The sequence below is a fragment of the Salminus brasiliensis genome, chromosome 3 (genome assembly GCF_030463535.1).
Source record: "Salminus brasiliensis chromosome 3, fSalBra1.hap2, whole genome shotgun sequence".
NCBI classification, from domain to species: Eukaryota; Metazoa; Chordata; class Actinopteri; order Characiformes; family Bryconidae; genus Salminus; species Salminus brasiliensis.
In genome coordinates, this window is record NC_132880.1 from 11,711,377 (window position 1) to 11,735,825 (window position 24,449).

Here is a 24,449-nt window from a genome sequence, read left to right on the forward strand (position 1 = left end):
TTTGGTTGAATTGGTGGTCTGAGTCTGTGTCTTGTTGCATCACTCAATGTCTTTTCTGCTCAAGGTCATGGACGTCTACCCTTACATTCATCTGTTAAATGTTTTAATATACCTTTGAATTAGTTTTGTTAATGATCCAGCCGTTCAGGCCCTGAGGCAGCAAAACGGTCTCAAATCCATGATGCTTTTAGGATTGTCTGTGGTGCTCTTGGCATCAGCTTCACAAGACTCCTAATGCTGGGATCAGACTGCACAAGTTAGGCCGGATTTTGGTTTAGTTTTATTTGAATACACTGGATACACACATTTTAGCAAGTAAACAGAAGCATAACTAATGGCGTGTTTGAAAAAGTAATGTAAACACCCAGCTCAGACACACACACACTTTTTTGAAAGTTGTTGGCATCAAGGCATGATTTTCACAAGCCACCCTCTGTATGTTTGTCTAAAGGTAAAGGTGTACGTATTTGTCACTGTACAGCGTGGACTGTACAGCGAAATGTGTCCTCCGCATTTAACCCATCTGGTAGTGAACACACACTCACACACTCACACGTGTTAGGGGCAGTGAGTACACACACACACCCAGAGCGGTGGGCAGCCAACTCCAGCGCCCGGGGAGCAGAGAGGGTAAAGGGCCTTGCTCAAGGGCCCAACAGTGGCAGCTTGCCGAGCCCGGGAATCGAACCCACAACCCTGTTATCGATATCCCGGAGCTCTAACCGCTGAGCCACCACTGCCCTCTATAATTATAACCTGGATACATACCACATTTTATTAATCAATGCAGAATTCCATGTATTCCAAAGGGTTCACATACTTTTACTTGCAACTGTGGATAATTTTAAGAAAGCATTATGAAAATATGACAAAGCTGTGTGAGGCTGTCATTAAGGCCAGAGGAGGCCCTACATGGGGAAAAAACAATCAACTGAAATACCCTCTTAGTCTAGGCTTTTTTTGTTTAGTGTATATTAATGATTATCACAAAAAGGTCAAAAAAATTTTTGACTACCAGTGCTTTATGGCTGTAAAGTATTGTGGAAAAATGTTTCATGAGGCTGTTACTAGTGAAACACCCAGTTCAGCTCTGAACCAATGACAAAAATTACACTCTGCAGTGCTGTGGTCCTTCAGGATAGGTGCTGCTCATCTTTACACTAGCCTTTTTGGGATGTTGCTGCTTTTGGAATAAATGAATGTTATGGCCTTAAAATAATTTTATTTTTCTTATTCCTTCCTATATTGTCCTTCCCTGTTCTCTTTGTATTTCTGTTTTGTATTTCTCTTGCTCTCTTAAATGAACCCTTAACTCTTTTTTTGTAACTTTTTACCAATTCATTTTTTTTATCCATCTTCTCTCCTTCTTTCTTTGTTTGCCTTCCTTTTTTTCTCTCAGGATCTGGATAAGACTCAGTCGGAGATCATGCGTCACCACAGCAGCATCAGTGAACTGAAACGCAGTTTCATGGAATCTGTCCCAGAGCCACGGCCCAGTGAATGGGACAAGCGCCTCTCCACACACTCACCTTTCCGCACTGCCAGCATTAACGGCCAGCAGCAGCCTGATGCGGTGAGTGCCTAATCATGTTTTGCATTAATAACTGTACTTCAACTAATATTTGAATTTGTGGGCTTAGGATTGTAAAACGTTCTATCTGCTGTCTGATATACTAGGGGTCAATCATTTCATTTCCAAAACATCGTCATTGCTTTAAGCCATTGCTTTAAGATTGGCTTTTGGCTGATGAAAATCAGCAAACAACATTCAATTCCGATTCCAACTCTTTTTTGATCGTGTAGGTAAATATTTAATAGTTGAAATCCATTGTATAGCAGTGTGAGATAGATAGATATTGAACTGTGTATACTACATGTACATTTGTGGTCAGCGTTTTACATACATTTATTGTGGTCATGAATGTCATGGCAATATTGTGCTTTTAATGATTTCTTTGAAATGTTTTTTTTTCTAGATTGTCATAATTATTATTCGTTATATCTATATTAATGTTTATAATACATAATGTGACATGTCTCAAGCCTTTTGTTGTTTTTGTGAAAACCTAGGAAAATCTAGGATATCAAATTCTTATAATATTTAATGAGATCACACAGAAAGTCCAACTTCTGACTAGTATGTGTATTAGTACACTCAATACATTATTTGGGCTCTCTTACCACAAATTACTGCATCAGTGTAGAGTGGCATGGAGTCAGTCAGCTTGTGACACTGCCGCAAAGCCAATGAAGCCCAGGTTTCTTTGATAGTGGCCTGCATCTTGTCTGCTCATTTTGCCCAATGTCTTATTTTTATCTTAACAATAGCCCATAGATAGCCCATAGGGGTTCAGGTCTGTGGTGTTGGCTGGCACAGTAATATTATGGTCAGTAAACCATTTGGTTGTAGTTTTGGCACTGTGGGCAGGTGCTTAGTCCTGTTGGAATAGGAAATCTACATCGTGTCAGCATATGGAAGCATGAATTACTTTTAAATCTCCTGGTAGATGACCGTGTTGACTTCGGACTTTATAAAACACAGTGGACCAACATAAGCAGATGACATCCCAGACTATCACAGACTATGGAAACACTGCACTTTAGACACTACACACTGAACTTCACTGCCTCTCCACTCTTCCTCCAGATCTTGGTTTCCAAATGAAATGCCAAATTCACTTTGTCTAAAAGGAGAAAAAGTGAGCAACAGTCCAGTTCTTTTTCTCCTTAGCCCAGGTAACATTGGCTGACGTGGTTTCTGGTTCAGCAGTGTGGCAGTTGTAGCCATTTTCTGGACAGTCAGTGCATGGTGGCTCTTGATATGATGACACCAGCCTTAGTCCTTAGATTTAAGTCCTTAAAGTTCTTAAATTAACTTTTAAGGGTGAGTTCAACCCTTGCCAGGACATAATTTTGACCCTGTGTTGATCTCAGAAACCCTTTAAAAAAATTAAAACTTGTTCACCAAATTCTTGTTTTTTTTTCTATTGAAGATGCATGTTGTACACTTCTATAGAAAATAAACAGTTCAAAGATATCATTAAAAGTCCAATATTGCCATGATGCATGTCCATAATGAACATAAACTTCAACTGCAACTGTATTTGAGATGGATGACCGTTTTTCTTATGATCTCCTAAGAAACATGATCTCATCGCAACAAAACATAGTTTAATAAAAGCATTTGCTAAATATTATGTGCTATATGTATGTTTTTGACCCTGTATGTATACATTTGACTTGATTTGTAGATGTAAAAAAAATGTAAATGAACATTTTAGGGTTTTTTTTGTTGTTTATTTTTAAGATGTGTGTTTTACAGTCATTCTGGTCTGAAAAAGAATACATAAAGAATATCATTCAAAGCCCAGTGTAGCATTACTTGTTGATATGTGTATGTAAACTTCAAACCACAACTGAAGAAATGTACAGAGGATAGAAACAGTATTCCCCCTGTAACACCAAGGAAACATATAATGCTAGCTTGTGATACATGACACACAGTACCATAAAGTGGAATTGGACATGAATGGGTTGAAAGCCCTAAAAAAGACAACATAGTATAACAGATATGAATTGTGAATAGTACTTTACCTTGGGTCAGTTTTGTTAGCCGGCTACAAGAGTTTAGCCCATGAAAATGTAGGGACTGTGTAAAAAATGGGTAACACAGTTAATTAATATTTTTGTTAAATCCCTTGAATTAAAGCTGAATGTTTAATCACATATTTATTGCTTTTTTTCAAATCATTGTGGTTGTGTACGGAAGAGAAAATTACAAATTTTTGTTACTGTCCAGACATCAGTGTTTTATGGAAACCGAATACAATGAAAATACATGTTCTTTGAAAGTAAAAATCATATGCAGGCAAACTGCCTTTTGGATTTAGTGAGGTTTTGTAATTATTCATCACATGTTTATATTTCCAGCAAATGGTCCAATATCTTGGAAAAAAAGATTCGAAATGGTACTCCCTTAATTGTAGTTCTAAACAATTAATTTTTAAATAAAAAGTATCACTTAGAACAGTAATACATTTAGCATCTACAGCAAAAGCTGTTGCAAAGTGGAAGGCCACAGTTCCCCTTGAGAGCCAGTTAATCTTTTTTGTTAATCTTCAACTTTGTCATTTTTGCATCTCAGTAATATCAAATTAAAGTAATTGGCTGTCCAATCAGATTTGGAAATCAGCTTGTCAGAGGAATAAAGATCAGATTACAAAACTGAAGTTTAAATTTCAAACAAACAAAGCTTTCACTGACATAAAATCACTGAGAGCAGCACGCACGATTAGCTGTCTGGTTAGAAACCTTACAATTAAATTATTGTTATATTAAACGTTTAACCTAATGAGCCTGTTTTAGTGTGTAAAAAATAAGTACTTTGCTACTTGCCACCATTAATTATTGTAACATCAGACCAGTTCATTGTCATTCCTCAGAAAGTTAAATATTTTAGCCTTACATTTCCAACTAAACACTGACTTTGAGATTGTGATAATTTAGTATGACTACAAAACTACAAATATTTTATTAAAAATAGTTTTATTGCAAATATTTTTATATATACAGTGGGGGAAAAAAGTATTTAGTCAGTCAACAATTGTGCAAGTTCTCCCACTTAAAAAAAAATGAGAGAGGCCTGTTATTGACATCATAGGTAGACCTCAACTATGAGAGACAAAATGAGAAAAAAAATCTGAAAATCACATTGTCTGATTTTTAAATAATTTATTTGCAAATAATGGTGGAAAATAGGTATTTGGTCACCTACAAACAAGCAAGATTTCTGGCTGTCACCTGTAACTTCTTTAAGAGGCTTCTCTGTCCTCCACTCATTACCTGTATTAATGGCACCTTTTTGAACTTGTTAACAGTATAAAAGACACCTGCCCACAGCCTCAAACAGTCACACTCCAAACTCCACTATGGTGAAGACCAAAGAGCTGTCGAAGGACACCAGAAACAAAATTGTAGACCTGCACCAGGCTGGGAAGACTGAATCTGCAATAGGCAAGCTGCTTGGTGTGATGAAATCTACTGTGGGAGCAATAATCAGAAAATGGGAGACCTACAAGACCACTGCTAATCTCCCTCGATCAGGGGCTCCACGCAAGATCTGAGCCCGTGGGGTCAAAATGATCACAAAAACGGTGAGCAGAAATTCCAGAACCACACGGGGCGACCTAGTGAATGACCTGCAGAAAGCTGGGACCAACGTTACAAAGGCTACCGTCAGTAACACACTACGCCGCCAGGGACTCAGATCTTGCAGTGCCAGACGTGTTCCCCTGCTTAAGCCAGTACATATCCGGGTGCGTCTGAAGTTTGCTAGAGAGCATTTGGATGTTCCGAAAAAGTATTGGGAGAATGTCTTATGGTCAGATGAAACCAAAGCAGAACTGTTGTGAACTCGTTGTGTTTGGAGGAGAGTGAATGCTGAGTTGCATCCAAAGAACACCATACCAACTGTGAAGCATGGGGGTGGCAACATCATGCTTTGGGGCTGTTTCTCTGCAAAGGGACTAGGACGACTGGTCCGTGTACATGAAAGAATGAATGGGGCCATGTATTGTGAGATTTTGAGTGCAAACCTCCTTCCATCAGCAACGGCATTGAAGATGAAACGTGGCTGGGTCTTTCAGCATGACAATGATCACAAGCACACTGCTAGGGCAACAAAGGAGTGACTTCGTAAGAAGCATTTCAAGGTCCTGGAGTGGCCTAGCCAGTCTCCAGATCTCAACCCCAAAGAAAACCTTTGGAGGGAGTTGAAAGTCTGTGTTGCCCGAAAACATCACTGCTCTAGAGGAGATCTGCATGGAGGAATGGGCCAACATACCAGCAACGGTGTGTGCCAACCTTGTGAAGACTTACAGAAAACGTTTGACCTCTGTCATTGCCAACAAAGGATATATAACAAAGTATTGAGATTAACTTGTGTTATTGAGCAAAATAATACTTATTTTCCAACATTATTCGCAAAAAATTCTTTAAAAATCAGACAATGTGATTTTCAGATTTTTTTTTTCTCATTTTGTCTCTCATAGTTGAGGTCTACCTATGATGTCAATTACAGGCCTCTCTCATCATTTTAAGTGGGAGAACTTGCACAGTTGTTGACTGACTAAATACTTTTTTTCCCACTGTATCTACATGTTTGTAGGACTATTTGTTTGTCAACAGCCAGTGGTATTTTCTTCGATACCTGGAGACTGCCCAAAATGTAGTAAGAAGCACCAACGTGTGATGATGCATTTGAAAAATGAGTATGTGTGTATGCACATACAGGTGCAGACGCACACTCTTCCACCTGTACGAGGAGTAGTGGTTGGTGTTTCAGAGGTAAAGATATTCTAATTTGGTCATTTCTGGCCGGGCTGTGGCAAGCAGTCTGAAGAGACTGATGTTTCTTTATGATGCTGATGATAAAGAACGAAATGAAAATGTATGCTGAACGCTATTGCCATCGCTATGGCTATGGAACTGTCCTCAACATAACGTGCATTCTTCTGCCTGGTGCAAACCCCACTCTCTCTACTGCTGCTCATTGAATGGCTGCAAATGGCTTAGTCCCTGTGTTTTAATCTACCACACGCATGGCTAAGTTAACATTGCATACTTAAGCTGCATGAATGTTTGTTGTACATAAGAATCAAAGAAAAGGATTGATTGAAGAAAAAAGTTAACAAAAACAGCCAAAGACTATAAACTGACTCATCCTCCTCTCCATGTCATTGTCCTCTCCCCTGTCTCTCTCCTGTTTCTGTCACTTGGCTGTATCTGGCTGTTTGATGTGTGTTTTCTTGATCCCTTCCCTTCTTTCCTCTTTTACTATGGTAATTTGTTCTGTCCTCTTATTTTCCCTCTCCTCCTCCTCAATCATATGCTATTTGCCCTCCCCCACTTTCTCCCTAATTCTACCCCAATTCCTCCCTCTAAACACTGGGATGGGCAGAGTCACCCAGAGAGTGCCTCACCCTTGGCCTTCACGGCCATCATCAGCAGAGGCCTACTATACCATGTACCAGTCTCACACTTGATGTGCTGTAGACACACACATTCTAAAAAATATTCTCTGCTTATTTTATCTGATTCAGATATGTACATACAGTCCACATAAACACAATATATTTAACAGCATTTCCTCTTTCAGTTTCCTGTTAACAGTAATTGTGTTCCAGTAAAATATTTATGTGGAAATGGTTTTGAGTGACAGGTGCACGGCCTAACACATCTTTTTGTTAAATGTGTTTTAAAACCTTTGAGAAAGAAGGATATTTTTACACAAGCAACCTGGAGACAAACTTTGCAAATGGAAACATATTCAGCTCCTACTGTTGTAAACAATTTAACTGGAAATACACACTATACGGTTTGATCATATAAGCTTTTCAACCTAAATACATAAAAATTGCATAGTCAGGACTTAGTAACACCCCTTTTGGCAGAAAATACAGCTTTCTAACAAGTTGTAGTGGATTTTCCCCCATTCCTAATGCAATATTACCAGTGCCTGTTGTATTACTAGATGTTTTGTAGCATGTTTCAAATGTTGAGATTTGTGATAAGACTACAGGTAACATTTCCTTCTTTCAACTCCTTCATTTAGGATTGAATATGCAAGCAACGATGCACACTGGAATAGTGTACCACCCTCTTAGCTAAACTTTTTCAAGATCTTGGCAGTTATTTGGGGGGTTTGATTTGCCTGGCTTACCAGCATATGAACAGTTCTCTGTTGGAGTTTTTTGGTGTTCAGACTCCCTAAATTACATAAAACACTTCCTCTTCATTGTGGGCATTTATTACTTTAGTTTTCAGACAGTGTAAAATGAGCCTGTGTATGATTAGTGTTGGTACAAGGTGTGAAAAATCAAAGAATGTAAAGCTTGGATTTGATGCAACTCATAATTCTTAATTATAATTGGTGACCAGCCGCAGGCCTGGTTTTGCATGAGCTTTTGCATTGCTTAAGATGCCCAAATGCTTTCACGGGCAACACTATTATTATTATGTTTGTGTGTTATGGTAGACAATCGATATGTATATCTGGTGAATCTGTGTGTGTGTGTGCGTTATCCATCTCTCATCTGTAATTGATGGATTGGTGCGCCCGTCAGTGGATTTGTGTGAAACTTGTCTTCTGCCTCTATTCGTTTATTTACTATTTTATTTATACAAATGAAGCTAAGACTCTGGTAAACTCATTTCAAGCACCAGAATAAATCGTCCACATGAGTAAAGGTATGTTTTGTTTTGTTTTGTTTTTTACAGGAAATATGAAACATTTCTAAAATACTTAAAATGTACTTAATTTTGTCAGGTTTAGGGTCCGAGTATCTCCACACCAGGCTCTAGGTTACATTTGGTCTCATTATAGAGAGAGCTGAGATTGTTCTAAGTCACATGCAAGTGCTTAAACAGTTTAAAAAGAAAATGCACTTAGACTCCAGAGGGTCAAATACATGCAAATCTTGGTTATTCTTAAGATCTGTTTTTCTTAAGAAAGACTAGCTACAGTGAACTATGCCTTCATGTTGACAATTCTCAGAAAACAGAAAAAGAAATACACCTAGGCTTTTGTACCCTTTTCCAGCATCAAGTGTTTTAGGTTAAAAGCAATGCTATGTTTAAAGAAAAAAAATACAGTACATATGTGTATAGATGAGTTCCATAAGGGAAAAAAAAGCATTTTTGTATGAGGATTGTTTGTTCATATCAATATTTACACCCCCCCCCCATATTGGTTGGGCAGTTCCCCTTCTTTTTTCTGCACGCTTCCATTCCCTCCATGTTTGTCATTCATCTCACCCTTCCTCATGCTTGTTCATTGTTCTCTCTCGGCCCCTTGTTGCCATGCACAGTGCTGGAGGCGTGCCATGAGTATGCGCCCCCAAGAGCAGGTAAGAATTAGGTGGACTCCTATATGCAGCGAACTACACCTGCTGTGCCATATGGAGGAAGATGAGAAGGAGGAAGATGATGATAATGAAGGTAAAGAGGAGGAAGAAGGTCAGGGATGGACTCTGACAGTGAACATTGCTATGGCAGCGGAAGAGAAGAGTGTGAAAAGTACATGCCAATTGCTGTCCAGGCCACTGTGACACCTGTGTGTCTCCTCCTCCTCTTCTGCTTTTATTGTGGATCAGAGGAAGACAAGCTACCACACCAAGAGGAGCATCAGCAGAAGGCTGCTGAGGAGGACAGACTTGCAATGAAGAACACAAGTGAAGATCAGAGGGGTTGGGGGGTGTGGGGGGGGTAATGCTTTAGCATTCTGGATTGACCTGGATCAAATTCCATTGCATTCTGAAAGTTTCAATATGACTATTTTATTTAAAGTTTTCCTTGATGAGGAGGTGAGCGAGGAAAGAATGTCTTTCTTAGAAAAAACTGATTTCTTTATCCATTAAACATGATATAATTTTTTGTAAGAATTCGAGGCCATATTGTTTTGTACTCTCTTTTGCTTTGAAAACATACACATTTGTACTATTAATGACTATTGATGTACTTTTATTGTGCACATTGAGTAAATATCCACAGTACAGTCTGGAAAAATTAAGTAAGCCTCTGTATTAATTACTTTTTTTAATCAACGTTTTTTAATCAAAGTTTGCTTTGATCAGCCCTAGCTAGCAGGTAGCCAGTAGCAGCAATAAATCTGAGTGACTTCAGTGTATTGCTCCGATTGTTCCAGGATAACATCTGATAAGCAGCAGCAAACACAGCGTAGTACATGCGTACTAATGCATGTTTATGTTCAGTTAGACCAGAGTCGGAAAACATATCATGTGATGTTTGAAACATGCTCCAATTTAAGTGATTTATTAAAAGCCCCTTTCTGTTCCCTAAGATGCGTATGGCATTAACTGACTCCTTGAGGACGAAGCAACAAAAGCAAAAGATGCAAAAATAATATGTGTATTACTGGCCTTCACTAAAGTACAGTTATAGTGACATTGTGTAATTTTACCTAATTGGTCTCTGTTTTTGAACTTATTGAAATCTGAAATCTTAGACACATATGCAGGTGTTTGGGGATTGTTATGGGGAAACTATGAACATGTTGTGAAGTAATGTTACCTTGTGTGTATATGTGTGTGTAAGAGAGAGAGAGCGCACTTCACAGTGTAGTCACTTAGTTTCTTATTTTTGTTTCTTATTTCAATAAGGTTATTATGTTTATATTTATTCATAAAAATGCAAGAAGTGAAAAGCAACATATAGAAATTATTAGGTTACACTGTAGAAGGTTGTCAATTCTTTTATCAGTTTGAAAATGTAAAAACATTAAAGTAAAGCTATGATGAAACAGATAGTTGATAATTGCATTGATTTTGCTTGCAGTTCTATGCTTTATTAGTCTGCTCTTGATTTATATGAAAAGATGGTGAGCTTGGTCTAAATTGTGTATAGATAGCAGAAGAAGTTAAGTAGTTTACTTAATTCATTCATGCATTTATATAATAAAAATAAATTTATTTAATCAGTTCAAATCAGTCTCAATGCAGTTAGATAGCAGGAGACATTATTAGAGACTCAGTGCCCCTTGTATTCACACATTAGACCTGTCAACATCGACAACAAACTTGCTCACCCAAGTACAAGTAAAGAAAATTACATGAGAATTGAAGCTGTCCATTCAGTGTTCTTGTGCTGATTTGTCCCCCAGTCTCCTGTATTGAAGACGCATACAATTACCATTGCTGATGTGACCAGGGAGGTACCGATAGTACACACTGAGACCAAGACCATTACCTATGAATCTGCTCAGGTAATAGAAACTTTGGTTGCTTTTTTCCCATTGCTTTGTTTTCATGTTTTGTTTTTTGACTGTTATTTTGAATATTGCAATTGCACAGCATTAAAAGGTTTTCATGTGTTATTTTTTTGTTTGTTTTGTTTATAATTAATTTATTTTTATTTTTTGAATGAATTGAATCTTTGTGCAATGTTCAGATTAAGTATGCTACAGCTTGGGTTTATTTCATTTAGTCTGATGCTATGGCAGAAAAGGATGGGATGCTACTTAGTGCACAGACCATTACTTCTGAGACAGTAAGCACCACCACCACCACTCAGATCACTAAGGTAAATACCTCTCCTACCCACTACATTTACAACCAGCAGTATCAGTTATGCTTATCTTGGGCCATAAGCCATTTAAGCCTTGGGCAGGTTCATTTTTGCAGATTAATTCACAGTAGGTTAAAGGACTAGCCACTTTTTAAATTGAATTAGTTATTAGTTTTGTTTTTCACTAAACCATTACTCTGCAGTCATTAGGACAATTACGTAAAAATGATATACACTATGTACACTAAGTATTCAGAAACCTGCTCATTTATTGTTTCTTCTGAAATCAAGGGTATTAAAAAACATTGATCTGCCTTTGTTGCCTTTGTTGGAGTAACTGTCTCTACTTTCCAGGGAAACTTGCTACTGGATTTTGGAGCATTGGTGTAAGGATAAGATTGCATTCAGTTTCAAGTGAGGTCAGGATGTTGGATGATTACCACCCCACCTCATCTCCAACTCCACAGCTCATCCCAAAAGTATTGGATGGAGCAACACAGTTCCACTGCGCCACAGCTAAACACTGGGGGGCTTTATACCCCCTCTAGCTCACACCTGAACTGAGGCATGGTGCCAATAGGTTTATGTGTACCTGCTCAAAATGAATGTAAGGGTAACAAAAAAAAATTCTATAAAGGGGGGACTCTTGCCTGCTTGTTTTGTATCCTCCTTAGCTTAATTATCTTGAGATTGTTGGTTACCCTGTATCCAGGGTATTGTTTTATTATTCAAAAGTAGCAACAGCTTTTGAAAACGTATGTTTATAGAATCAGAGACCAAGTTCAAAATAGTGCTATTTATTGGTTAATTTCCATTCCACTTTAAGCACCCGTTAACAATGAGCAATGGGCTTAAGAAGATGATGGTCAATGACATATTGGTGCCATTCACCATGCACAGAATAAGCAAAGTGCATCATCTTTCCCTGTTTACACTATATGTCTGAATGTTTGTGGATATCACTTCTATGCTTACTTCTTATGCTTCTATGATATACACTTAAATGCATTCAGCTGGAGCAGTGTAATTAGTGTAGTGTTCTCTGGAATGGTTGTGCTCTAACCAATACTTTTGGAATGTATGCTGTCCTCACTAAAAACAAGGATACACTTGCAGCCGGGCTTCAGCAAAATAATGAACAGAAACACAAAGCAGGGCTTTAAAAAACAGTAAACAGAAACTCAAAGCAGGGCTTGGGGAAAACAATGAACAAAAACAGAAACAGGTTAATAGGGCATACAAGGAACTTTCTCCAACTTCCCCTCTGTGTGAGCAGGCAGCATGTACCGCCAGCCACCAGCAGGGGGCCCGGCCAGCAAAGTAGGAAAGCTGGTGGGGTTGGAGCAAAGAACTCCAAGCCCCAGAATTCCCAGCGGTAATCAACGCTGACCAGGCCCACCTGTGTGGCATGGTATAAATACACCCAGCCAAACACACTTCCCCGTCGCACCTTTGTAGAGGGGCAAACGGTAACAGTGGGTTTATGTTGTGAAGCGAAAAGAGAAAAGTGAAAAGAGAAGTTTAAGCTGTGAACAGAGAAAAGTGAAAAGAGAAGTTCAAGTTGTGAACAGAAAAGAAAAGAGTTTGTTGTTAACAGCAAAAAGAGAAAAGCATTTGAGTTGTCTTTAGTTTGAGTTAACATCACTCCTGGTTTTCCTTTGTTTGTTTTCCCGCCTTTTTGTGTTGCTTATGATCAGTGTTTATACTGCCACCTCTCACAGCTGAAACGAGAGGGTCTAACCCGAGCGGGGGACTCTGCCTTAGACCATGTGGTATCCCCCATCTCGGGACTACACCTCCCGGTTACTCTAGCCTGGTCCTCCCAACATACTTCGCTGACAGCCTTTGTGGATTCTGGGGCTGCGGGCAATTTTGTGGACAGTTCACTGGCTGCTAGTCTCGGCCTTCCCGTGGACCCCCTGGAATGCCCACTACCTGTCCAAGCCATAGATGGGAGGATTGTGGGATCTGGTCCCGTGACCCATCGCACCCAACCAGTAACACTGCGGATTGGGGCACACACTGAGCAGGTGAAATTGTACCTGACTCAGGCACCTCATCTGCAGTTGGTGCTGGGCTACCCCTGGTTGGAACTCCACAACCCTCGAATAGATTGGACAACCCGTTCAGTCTATGCTTGGGGGCCACATTGTCAGGGGACCTGTCTGGGTCACAAGGAAGAACCCCCCCAGAGAGACCCTAAGCCGGAGTCAGTCATTCCTCATCTGGACAGGGTTCCTGAGGTGTACTGGGATCTCTGCGCTGTGTTCCGTAAGGAGGAATTGCAAATCCTGCCCCCCCACAGGCCTCCCCCGAGGGGGCGCCTGTTTGCGATTTCCCCTCCGGAACGTGGGGCCGAGTAAAAAGCTCCATCCCTGTGCGTTCTACTCCCACAGGCTAACCCCGGCGGAACGCAACTATCCCATTGGGGACAGGGAGCTCCTTGCGGTGAAGTTGGCTCTGGAGGAATGGAGGCACTGGCTTGAGGGGGCCAAACACCCATTTATCGTTTGGACGGACCACAAAAATTTGGCTTACATACAGCAGGCCAAACGACTGAACCCTCGGCAGGCCCGATGGGCACTGTATTTTGGCCTCTTTCATTTTATCCTGTCCTATAGGCCGGGTTAAAAAAACACCAAGCCAGATGCCTTATCCCGGCGGTGGGAACCCCGGGGATCCAATCCAGAACCAGAACCAATCATCCCTGCCTCCCAAATAGTTGCTCCCCTCTGCTGGAACATTGAGCAGGACATAGTGCAAGCCCTCCGACGGGAGCCTGACCCCGGGGGTGGTCCTTCTGGTCGGCAATATGTTCCCTCCGCAGTTCGCCAGGCGCTTCTGCAATGGGGACATTCCTCCCCATTTTCTAGCCACCCAGGTGCGGTCCGGACATTGGAGTTCCTCCGGAGACGCTTCTGGTGGCCAGGAATGGACAAGGACACACGTGCTTATGTTGCCTCTTGTGAAGTGTGTACCAAGAACACGGCACTTCGGTCCCGACCTCCTGGCCTTTTACACCCTTTGCCGACTCCGGCTCGTCCGTGGTCGCATGTGTCCCTGGACTTCGTGACTGGTCTTCCACCATCCAAAGGCAACACTGTTATAATGGTGGTCGTGGACCGTTTCTCCAAGGCATGCAAGTTTGTGGCATTGGCCAAACTCCCCTCGGCCCAAGAGACAGCAGAACTGCTGTTGCAGCACGTGGTGAGGGTGCACGGAATGCCTTGCGACCTAGTGTCGGATCGGGGACCCCAATTCGCCAGCCGGTTTTGGAGAGCTTTCTGCCAGTTGATGGGAGCCACAGTCAGCCTTACTTCAGGTTTCCACCCGGAATTGAATGGACAGGCTGAACGGACCAACCAAGACCTTGGCCAGCTGCTCCGCTGCTTGACCGCAGGGAACCCGGCCTCTTGGGTGGAACAATTGCCCTGGACGGAGTACGCTCACAACACGCTTTGGCACTCGTCCCTGGGTATGTCTCCCTTCGAGTGCCAATTTGGCTACTCTCCTCCCTTGTTCGCAGAACAAGAGATGGAGGTGGGGGTTCCCTCTGCTGTGCAGCTTGTCCGTCGGTGTCGTAGGACCTGGCAGAAGGCTCGGGCCACCCTACTGGCGACCTCGAGGGCCAGAAAGGGCCTCCGTCTTTCCGTGTGGGTCAAAGGGTGTGGCTGTCCACCCGAGACCTCCCGCTGCTGGGTGTCTCGCACAAACTGTCCCCTAGGTACGTGGGGCCCTTCAAGATACTTCGGCGAGTGAACCCGGTATCCTTCCGGCTGCAACTGCCCGCAAGTATGAAGGTTCATCCCACCTTCCATGTGTCCCGCCTGCGTCCGTTTGTGTGTGGGGCCCCTGCACCTCAGGCCCGGCCCCCTCCCCCACGCATGGTGGGGGGTGCCCTAGCGTACACTGTCCGGCATTTGCTGGACATTCGTACGGTCCGGGGTGGTACTCAGTATCTGGTTGACTGGGAGGGCTACGGGCCCCCTGGGGGGGGGGGGGTACTGTGAGCAGGCAGCATGTACCGCCAGCCACCAGCAGGGGGCCCGGCCAGCAAAGTAGGAAAGCTGGTGGGGTTGGAGCAAAGAACTCCAAGCCCCAGAATTCCCAGCGGTAATCAACGCTGACCAGGCCCACCTGTGTGGCATGGTATAAATATACCCAGCCAAACACACTTCCTCGTCGCACCTTTGTAGAGGGGCGAACGGTAACAGTGGGTTCATGTTGTGAAGAGAAAAGAGAAAAGTGAAAAGAGAAGTTTAAGCTGTGAACAGGAAAGAGAAAAGTGAAAAGTGAAGAGAAAAGTGAAAAAAGTGAAAAGAGAAGTTTAAGCTGTGAACAGAAAAGAGAAAAGTGAAAAGAGAAGTTCAAGTTGTGAACAGAAAAGAAAAGAGTTTGTTGTTAACAGCAAAAAGAGAAAAGCATTTGAGTTGTCTTTAGTTTGAGTTAACATCGCTCCTGGTTTTCCTTTGTTTGTTTTCCCGCCTTTTTGTGTTGCTTATGATCAGTGTTTATACTGCCACCTCTCACAGCTGTGGTGGCACAGTGAAAATACACTGGGCTCCCATTACCAGGGTTGGTAGTTCAAGCCCAACAGTCACTAAGCACACACCATTAGATTATCATTTCATCATAATAAAACGAATTCTGACTGCACTTGAGTCCAAACCCCACACCGTAACACTCTGCATGACAAATCCTTTTGCAATAGGAGGTTTAACTCATTGCGGAATAGGGCCATGAGAGCCGCCTGATTCCACCCACTGTCCGCAACCAGAGTGCAGATCTCCAGCTATTAGTGGGCGATTGCCCAGCTCTAACCTAAGAAGGAGGTCGCCCTTAGAGAGCCCTGTGATGTTAGAACACCTTTTCTTAAGTAAATCCATGAAGGACTTGTATTGGAGCTCCTCCCAGGTAGCAGTGGCCAATCCAGAGCTCTGTCCGTGAGATGGAAAACCACAAAGTCCATTTTTACTAATAAACACCAAGCTGAAGTAGGAACCCCTCACAGAGCTCTGGATCACCAAAGAACTAGAATACAGGGTGACTTGGCTGGAGAGACTAGAGGGCTTCAACAAAGCTTGTACCAGTGCCCACTAGTTGGGTGACCTGAGGCTGCTGGACTACCTGTTGCTGCGCCATGTGGCCAACACTCTCTGAAACGCTCAAGAGTGTTTGCTGCTGTTGCCCCAGGAATTGTCCCTGGACACGAACAGACTGGTTCAGGGCGTCTATTCCCACTGTTTTGGGGATCTCGGTTGTGAACAGGGCAACATAACAAGCAATAACCAAGCAGTATACAACCAGGGCCAGGGCAAACTAAGGGGCAGAACTAGAAAGCAAAACATAGCGTGGCAACACAAACAGGGCAAAACAACACACCTGGAATTTGGAGGAAGCTGAGATACCGGGGCAAAACACAAAACACTAGGCGGGGGCCTGGAACTAAACATGGTTTATTAAAACAGAACAATGAAACAAAAGATGATTCAGTGAAACCAATTAACAGCAAGCTAAGGGGCAAAACAGGAACACAAACAAAACGGTGAACACAAACTTGGGACTGGGAGGAAAGGGGATTGATACGTAAACTACCGTGATCAGAACGTGGGAAGGGGACAAACAAAAACCACAAGTCTCGCTTGGGAAATAAGGGAGTAATAACTGAACTAAAGCTGCAAGCCTCGATTGGGAAACCACAGGGAGAACTTAAACAGACACAAGCTGTGCTTGGGCAATACTAAAGGGAAACTAGAACTGAGAACTAGAGCCACGTTCTATGCAAAGAAAGGGGTAGCTGGAGAACCAGCTGCCTAAACTAGATAATAGGGCAAGCCCAACCTGAGTGTGCCGTGACTGCCTCGTGTGTTTGAGCTGCCAGGGAGCATGAACCATGCTTTTCTCTGGTTCTAAACCAGCACTGAAATGCACATTCAGAAGCAAGAGGAGGAGGCTAATGAACAAACACTAGAGATTTGTAAACTCAGTGTGACTACCCAGGTTAAATAAACTCTCTCTTCAGGCTTAAGCACGTCTCTATTTTCCCTATACTGAATTATTCCAATTTTGAATTACCACAGGTTAATTCAAAGTTCATTAACTAGTTACACAACAAAGTGAGCTTTAAATGTTCTTATTTATACTGAATGATCTGACTTTTTATACTGAGGAAACTGACTCTTTATACCTCTTTATAACCATATCCCACACAATGTACTGACTTTTGTTTTTAAATAATTTAAAGACTCTTCATACTGAAGAACCTACTCTTTTTAACCATGTTACACACAAGGAACTGATTTTTCATACCCACCACACTCCCCAACAAACATAAATGTCAACATAAAATAACAAAAATGTTTTATTATCATGCTTTAGCAACATTCTAGAATCAGTGTTATTCTCATGGAACTTTAGAAATAGTCCAGTGTGAGAGGAAGTATGTTAGTGTTGTTTTGATGATGTCCCTCCTTTTTTTTAGACGGTGAAAGGAGGGATCTCAGAGACACGAATTGAAAAGAGGATTGTGATCACTGGTGACACAGAAATTGACCATGATAAAGTAAATGATTTCTATATGTATTTTTTTAAATATTAATCTATTTTTGATTAATTGAAGTTTGTTAGAGTGTATTAGAGTGTTAGATTTTCTGTCTGTGTGCTTCAGCTTGATATACTCTTTATGTGGCATCTAGGCTCTGGCTCAAGCCATAAAGGAAGCAAAAGAACAGCACCCTGACATGTCTGTCACTAAAGTAGTAGTGCATCAGGAAACCGAGATCACCCCAGAGTAAAATCTACACAAAAACAGAGGTGAGGAGTGCATATATGTTTATAGTGACGCACCCATTGAATTAATGTTGTGTTCATGAAAGAAGTTTGAGATTACTTTTGCTTTGTGACATTATCATGCATTATCATGCTAAAGGTTGCCATTAGAATATAGGTAAATTGTGGCTATGAAGAGATGCACATGGTCAGTAACAAAGCTATACTATGGCATTCAAGCAACGTTTGACTGGCATTAACAGGCCCAATGTTCACCTACAGTCATGGCCGAACGTGTTGGCATTCCTGAAATTATTCCAGAAAATGTAGTATTTCTCCCCCAAATTATTGCAATTACACATGTTTTGTTATACATGTGTTACATATGGAAACCACTCTTCTTTTGCAAACTGTTCCAGGTCTCTCATATTTGAAGGTTGCCTTCTCCCAACAGCAATTTTAAGATCTCTCCACAGATGTTCAATGGGATTTAGATCTGGACTCATTGCTGACCACTTTATAACTCTCCAGTGCTTTGTTTCCATTCATTTCTGGTATTTTCGGGATCATTGTCCTGTTGGAAGACCCATGTTCTAGGATGCAAACCCAGCTTTCTGACACTGTGCCCTATATTGTGACCCAAAAATACATTGGTGATCTTAAGATTTCACACAGTCAAGGCACCCAGTGCCAGAGGCAGCAAAACAACCGCAAAACATCTTTGAACCTCCACCATACTTGACTGTAGGTACTGTGTTCTTTTCTTTGTTGGTCTCATTCTGTTTTTGGTGAACAGTAGAAAGATGTGCTATACCAAAAAGCTCTGTCCACAAGAAGTTTTCCCAGAAGGGTTTTTGGCTTACTCACGTACATTTTGACAAACTGCAGTCTAGCTTTTTTATGATTCTGTGTCAGCAGTGAGGTCCTCCTGGGTCTGTTGCCATAGCGTTTAATTTCTTTCAAATGTCGACAGATGGTTTGCTCTGACACTGATGCACCCTGAGCCTGCAGGGCAGTTTAAATTACTTTGGAACTTGATAGGAGCTGCTTATCCACCATCCGGAATATTCTGCATTGCAAACCTTTCATAATTCTTTTTTGTTCCGTCCACGTCCAGGGAGATTAGCTACAGTGACATGGGTTGTAAACTTCTTTATTATGTTGCGCACCATGGACAAAGGAGCATCAAGATTTCTGAAGATGGACTTGTAACGTTTAGCTTGTTCTCCATCCCATTTTTGGAGTTGTTATAAAATTATGTCAAATGTGCCTTTTTTCCTCTGCTCTTTTGTGTTGTTCCAATACACACAAAGGGGAAAAACACATGTATAGCAAAACGTGCAATTGCTTGTGTATTAGTAAAACGTGTAATTTTCTGGAAAATACTTTGCCAGAACTTTTGGCCATGACTGTATTAGGTCTTTGTTCATGCTCTTACCACCAAATTCTGACCCTGCAATTCATGTGCCAGAGCAAAAATTAAGATTCTACAGTTTTCCAGGCCTTAACTGTCCAGTTTTGGTGAGCATGGTGTTTTGCTGTAGTCCACCTGCCTCAAAGTTTAGTATATTGTGCATTTTAAGATGCTTTTCTGCTCCCCACGAATAACCAAAAGTGTTACTATAATGGCTAAGTTACCATAGCCATTCTGTTAGCTTGAATGAGCCTGGCCACTGTCTGTTGATGTCTCTTATCCTCAAAGCATTTCTTTCCGCAGAACTGCAGCTCATTGGGTGTGTTTTTGTTATTGGACCATTCTAAGTAAAGACTAGAGACTGTTGGGCATGACAATCCCAGGGGATCCCAGAGGAAGCAGTTCTAGAAATACACACAGATTTTATTTTCCCTTATTTTGATGGTTGATGTGACCATTACCTGTATCTGCATAATTTAAAACTGTGCACTGCTGGCACTAGATTGGCTGTTTAAATAATTGCATGAATGAACAAGTGTACAGGTGTTTTTTAAACACATGTATGTATAGTATTATTCTTCATTTAATGAAGTACCTATAATCATTCATTTACGGATTCACTGATGTGATTTCTAATGGTGGCAATAAATGTCATTCGTAATGGGGAACTTCCTATAATGCAAATTTCAAGCTGTTTTCATAGCTTGGAAAAGAGACATTGCCACATCACCGTGCACATATTCTTGCATTGGATAACATTTATATATTTAATTCAGAGTTTATTGTGCTCAGTGTTCTATTGATGATAACTTCCCTGTGGCATGCATAATGTTTTAGACCATGCAGGCTTCTGTTACCAATGTATCTAAATCTAACCCTTTACCAGAAACTGGATGGAAAACATCCTCTTTCACACTTTTCACATTACAGAGATAGCTCACACCCAAGGATCTCTCAGTGTGACACAGTACTCTTTCTTTAAACATATCAATGCTTCTCCTTACTCTCGTATAAAGCTGCATGGTCCATATTTATGCGGCTAATGTAGCATATTTTAGAATAAACAAGGTACTTGTATCTATTGTGTTCTGTTTATGTGAGCTACGGTGTATCTTGTGCCACTTCTTGCCCTGCCAGGGTGGCACGTAGAGGTTACACTGTGAGCTGCCTGAAGTTATTGGGAGAGACAGCCTGGTTGACACATCCATTTCTGTAGTCTTTGTCTTTTAAAAGGCTACCTAGATTTACTAATAAACATAAAGGCTATGTATGTAAACTTAAAGGCTTTTATTGTTTCAATTCCATTTTTGTTGTCTGACAATTATTATAAAGTTGTTAAATTGCTCCATCTGACAAATCTAAGCTTCCAGCCATTTCTTAATTGTTACATGTATGTACTTTTTTTTTTTTTTACTTTTAGAATGCTGTTCTGTTTTATTGTTTTGTTTTTTTGTTTTTTGTAGTTTGTCTGACAGCTTTAATTTGACTCTCCCTGTGCAGGGGTAGAGTAAAACTGGAACAAATCCTAAAGATGAACATGGCAACAGCCCCTGCTTCTCAAATTATTGTTTCTCCTTTCTCTCAGTGTGACCACCATGCCAACCTAGTTACCTCAGAGACAAGCACCTTTCCTGTAGAAGACTATGCCTGATCCACAAACATCCGATCAAGTAATACCCCACTGTCCGAGTTTAGCCCCAGACTCTCTCCTTGGACCCTCTTGTTAAAAAAACAGCATTTTTACCAGCAGATAGAAGACCACAGGTAACCATCTTTTGGCAGCGCCCTTGGACTGAACCTAGTGCCCACCACCCCTTTAAGCTCCAACACCATCCTCTGATGTCTAACCAGATCTGAAATGACTGATTCATGGTAAAGAGTTTTCTAAAACACAAGCAAAGGAAGATATTAATGCTTTTAATGTAATTTGTTTGAAAAAGTTTTTTAAAGTTGTTTTAAAGGGTTTGGTCTAACGGTCACAGGAAGGTGGTGGGGATTTTTTGGACATTTTTCTAAAGTGTATTTTAAATAGGACAAATCAGAATTAGTTGTCGTTGAGAATGGATTTTGATTTCTTTTTGTTGTAAACTCCCATACACCAGAATTTACATGTATGTTCATGCTTTGTGAATGTTATTTATTGTTTTTGTTTTCGTTTATAGAACAAATTGTTAATTTTAGTCAAAAAAGGGGCCAGTACAGAATCATTCTTTTAAAGATTTGAATATTACTTTGTGAATGTTGTTATTATTATTGTTGTTCTTGTTGTTGTTATTGTTGATGTTTTATTCTTTGTCATCATGGTCCTTTTGTCACAATGGAATGGGCCTTTGTCAGGGATGGGTGTGAGCAATGTAGTGTAACTGTGTTCGATTTTATTTCTGTATTTTCAGCTTTCTTATGTATGTATTTAGCATTTTAGATGGCCTGCCCTTTTTACATGCAGGTTAAATGTAGTCTGTGTGTCTGATTTTTCCTTTTTGTATTAGATTAGTAATAGAGCTTTCAAATCACCAGCCACAATTGCTTTTTTACTGGAATTGCAGAGAGCTTTTTGTCTCTCCTCCATTTTCAGCATATTTATACTTTTCTAACAAAGGGGCAGTGAGTTCTCATGCAGAGACTGCGCAAATCTACAGAGCTTCAAAATGTACACAACAAATCATGTGAAATCCAAAATAGAGAAATCTGATTAGTGAAATGCGTTAATTGCTAAGTACAAATATATGATTTGCTTGTGAAGTATTCCCTGCCATCGTCAGCATTGTTTCTGTTCTGTGATTTACTTATATTGACTACTAATTTATCAATATGCAAATGTGGACTGAGGGTTATGTTTTAAAAGAGAGGAGTGTTATAGATATTATAAATATACATTTCTCCATTTGGCAAATGCATTTATGTGGCATGGACTGCTGCCCTTGAAATGAACCAATTCAAAGAATCCAGCACATACAGTTTTAAATCTATTTTTGAACCTTATGCTTTTTAATAGTATAAATAGTATTCTGTACAAAGGTTGAATTGTTGAAATTCTTTTAGTGTGTTGTCTCTTTCATTGTGACACTACTTTCCTATACGCTAGTGTAAAGTTTTACATCTGTCCCTCCTTGCTTAGCTCATGTCTTATCACTAAAAAAAGTGAAATAGAGCACCATGCACTAAATAAACTCAAATTTAGTCCCATTGCTTCTTTCCAAACCATTTCATGAGTAATGCTATTTTCTTTTGTAGCATTGTGTTTCTACACATATACCTCTATTTGAGAGTGTGTGAATCTCACAAAGTGGTCCTGATTCCCTGCTTCCTTTTTCAAGATGATTAATGAAATGTATTTAAAAAAAAGTATTAATGCTGAGATCATGGTTTCAGAGCGCAGTCTGTACTTTATTGACTGCCATAACACTAATATGGTATAATAGAGCTGATAAAGCAACAGTCTAAATAACTTGCTGCCACAGGTGACAGTGAGTGTGAGTGTATTTCTTGTACTGTAATGGTCTTTGGTTTCTAGAAGCAAGCAAACTCTGTTGCTAAATTGACCGTACAACAGGAAGAGTGCTCAGTACTAATCTTGGTCTAGGCATAAGTAATAATGTAAATTTAGACAAATCTAACCAATTATTGTCTTTAGTATCATCAAAACAAGTTATAAAGTACCTCATGTTTTCTTTATGCACTCACAACTACAGGAAAATAAATTCAGTTATAGCAAAAAAATGTATAAACTTTGAGCTTATGGAATTATTAGAATTATTAGCTTGGAAAACCCTGGACAACATCTATAACATAATTAACAAACTTAATGAAATAAAGTAAATGAAATACACACATGGACAAAATTGTTGGTACCCCTCGGTTAATGAAAGAAAAACTGAAATAATTGACAAATAGTAATACTAAAAATAAAATGCTATGAAAATTAACCAATGAAGGTTAGACATTGCTTTTCAATCATGTTTGAACAGACTTATTTTAAAAAATAAACTCATGAAACAGGCCTGGACAGAAATGATGGTACCCTTAACTTAATATTTTGTTGCACAACCTTTTGAGGCAATCTCTGCAATCAAAGGATTCGTGTAACTGTCAATTAGACTTCTGCACCTCTCAGCAGGTATTTTGGCCCACTCCTTATTAGCAAACTGCTCCAGGTTTGAAGGGTGCCTTTTCCAGACGGCATGTTTCAGCTCCTTCCAAAGATGCTCAATTGGATTTAGGTCAGAGCTCATAAAAGAATAGTCTTCACTTCAGAATAGTCCAATGTTTTCCTCTTAGCCATTCTTGGGTGTTTTTAAGCTGTGTTTTGGGTCATTATCCTGTTGTAAGACCCATGACCTGCAACTGAGACCACGCTTTCTGACACTGGGCAGCACATTTCTCTATAATCCCTTGATAGTCTTGATATTTCATTGTACCCTGCACAGATTTCAGACACCCTGTGCAAGATGCAGCAAAGCAGCCCCAGAACATAGCAGAGCCTCCTCCATGTTTCACAGTAGAGACAGTGTTCTTTTCTTGATATGCTTCATTTTTCGCTTGGAGATTTATAGACTGTTTATAGACAAATTATAGACAATAATTCTCTTTCTAATCTCCTGAGACAACTCTTTTCTTCGCTTCCTCTGGTTCATGTTGAGTATGGTACACACCATGTCACCAAACAGCACAGTGACTACCTGTAGCCCTATATATAGTCCCATTGACTGAATACAAGATTGTAGACGCCTGTAATGCTTATTAGTGGACAAACCTTGATTTACCATGTCCCTTTGGTCACAGTATGTTCAGGGGTACCATAATTTTTGTCCAGGCCTGTTTAATGAGTTTACTTTTTAAAATAATTCTGTTAAAGCATGGTTCAAAATCAGTGTCGGATTTTCATTTGTTCATTTTCATAGAATTTTTATTTATTCTTACTTTTGTCAGATTCAAGTTATTTCTGTGACAATTGTGGGTTTTCCTTTCATTAACCGAGGGGTACCAACAATTCTGTCCACGTGTGTAGCTTGAGTTCAAAGCATAGATGTATTAATTACATTTTAAAAGATAAGTAATAAATAACTAACCCAAAATATGAGAAAAAGAACATTTATTGGACTGCTTTTTATTGTGCCAGCCCACTTACGCATCCTTTCCAAGGTGTCAGGATCTCGTTTTCACGCTCTTCTTGCGCACTGCAGTT

The 24,449-nt window shown here is 40.4% G+C and overlaps 1 protein-coding gene across 11 annotated transcripts in view; it reads left to right on the top strand.

Moving 5' to 3' along the window:
- The window catches only part of epb41a (erythrocyte membrane protein band 4.1a), a 68,217-nt gene extending 44,086 nt beyond the window's left edge, over window positions 1–24,131 (top strand). For 7 of the 11 annotated variants that reach the window (XM_072675452.1, XM_072675458.1, XM_072675459.1 and 4 more), the window contains 6 exons: window positions 1,400–1,573; window positions 10,679–10,780; window positions 11,002–11,097; window positions 17,564–17,644; window positions 17,778–17,895; window positions 20,850–24,127. In XM_072675452.1, coding sequence (XP_072531553.1) covers window positions 1,400–1,573; window positions 10,679–10,780; window positions 11,002–11,097; window positions 17,564–17,644; window positions 17,778–17,876 — 552 coding nt within the window. In that variant the 3' untranslated portion in view covers window positions 17,877–17,895; window positions 20,850–24,127. The other 4 variants (XM_072675457.1, XM_072675463.1, XM_072675455.1 and 1 more) reach the window with 3 other exon arrangements.
- Window positions 24,132–24,449: the final 318 nt, after the last annotated feature.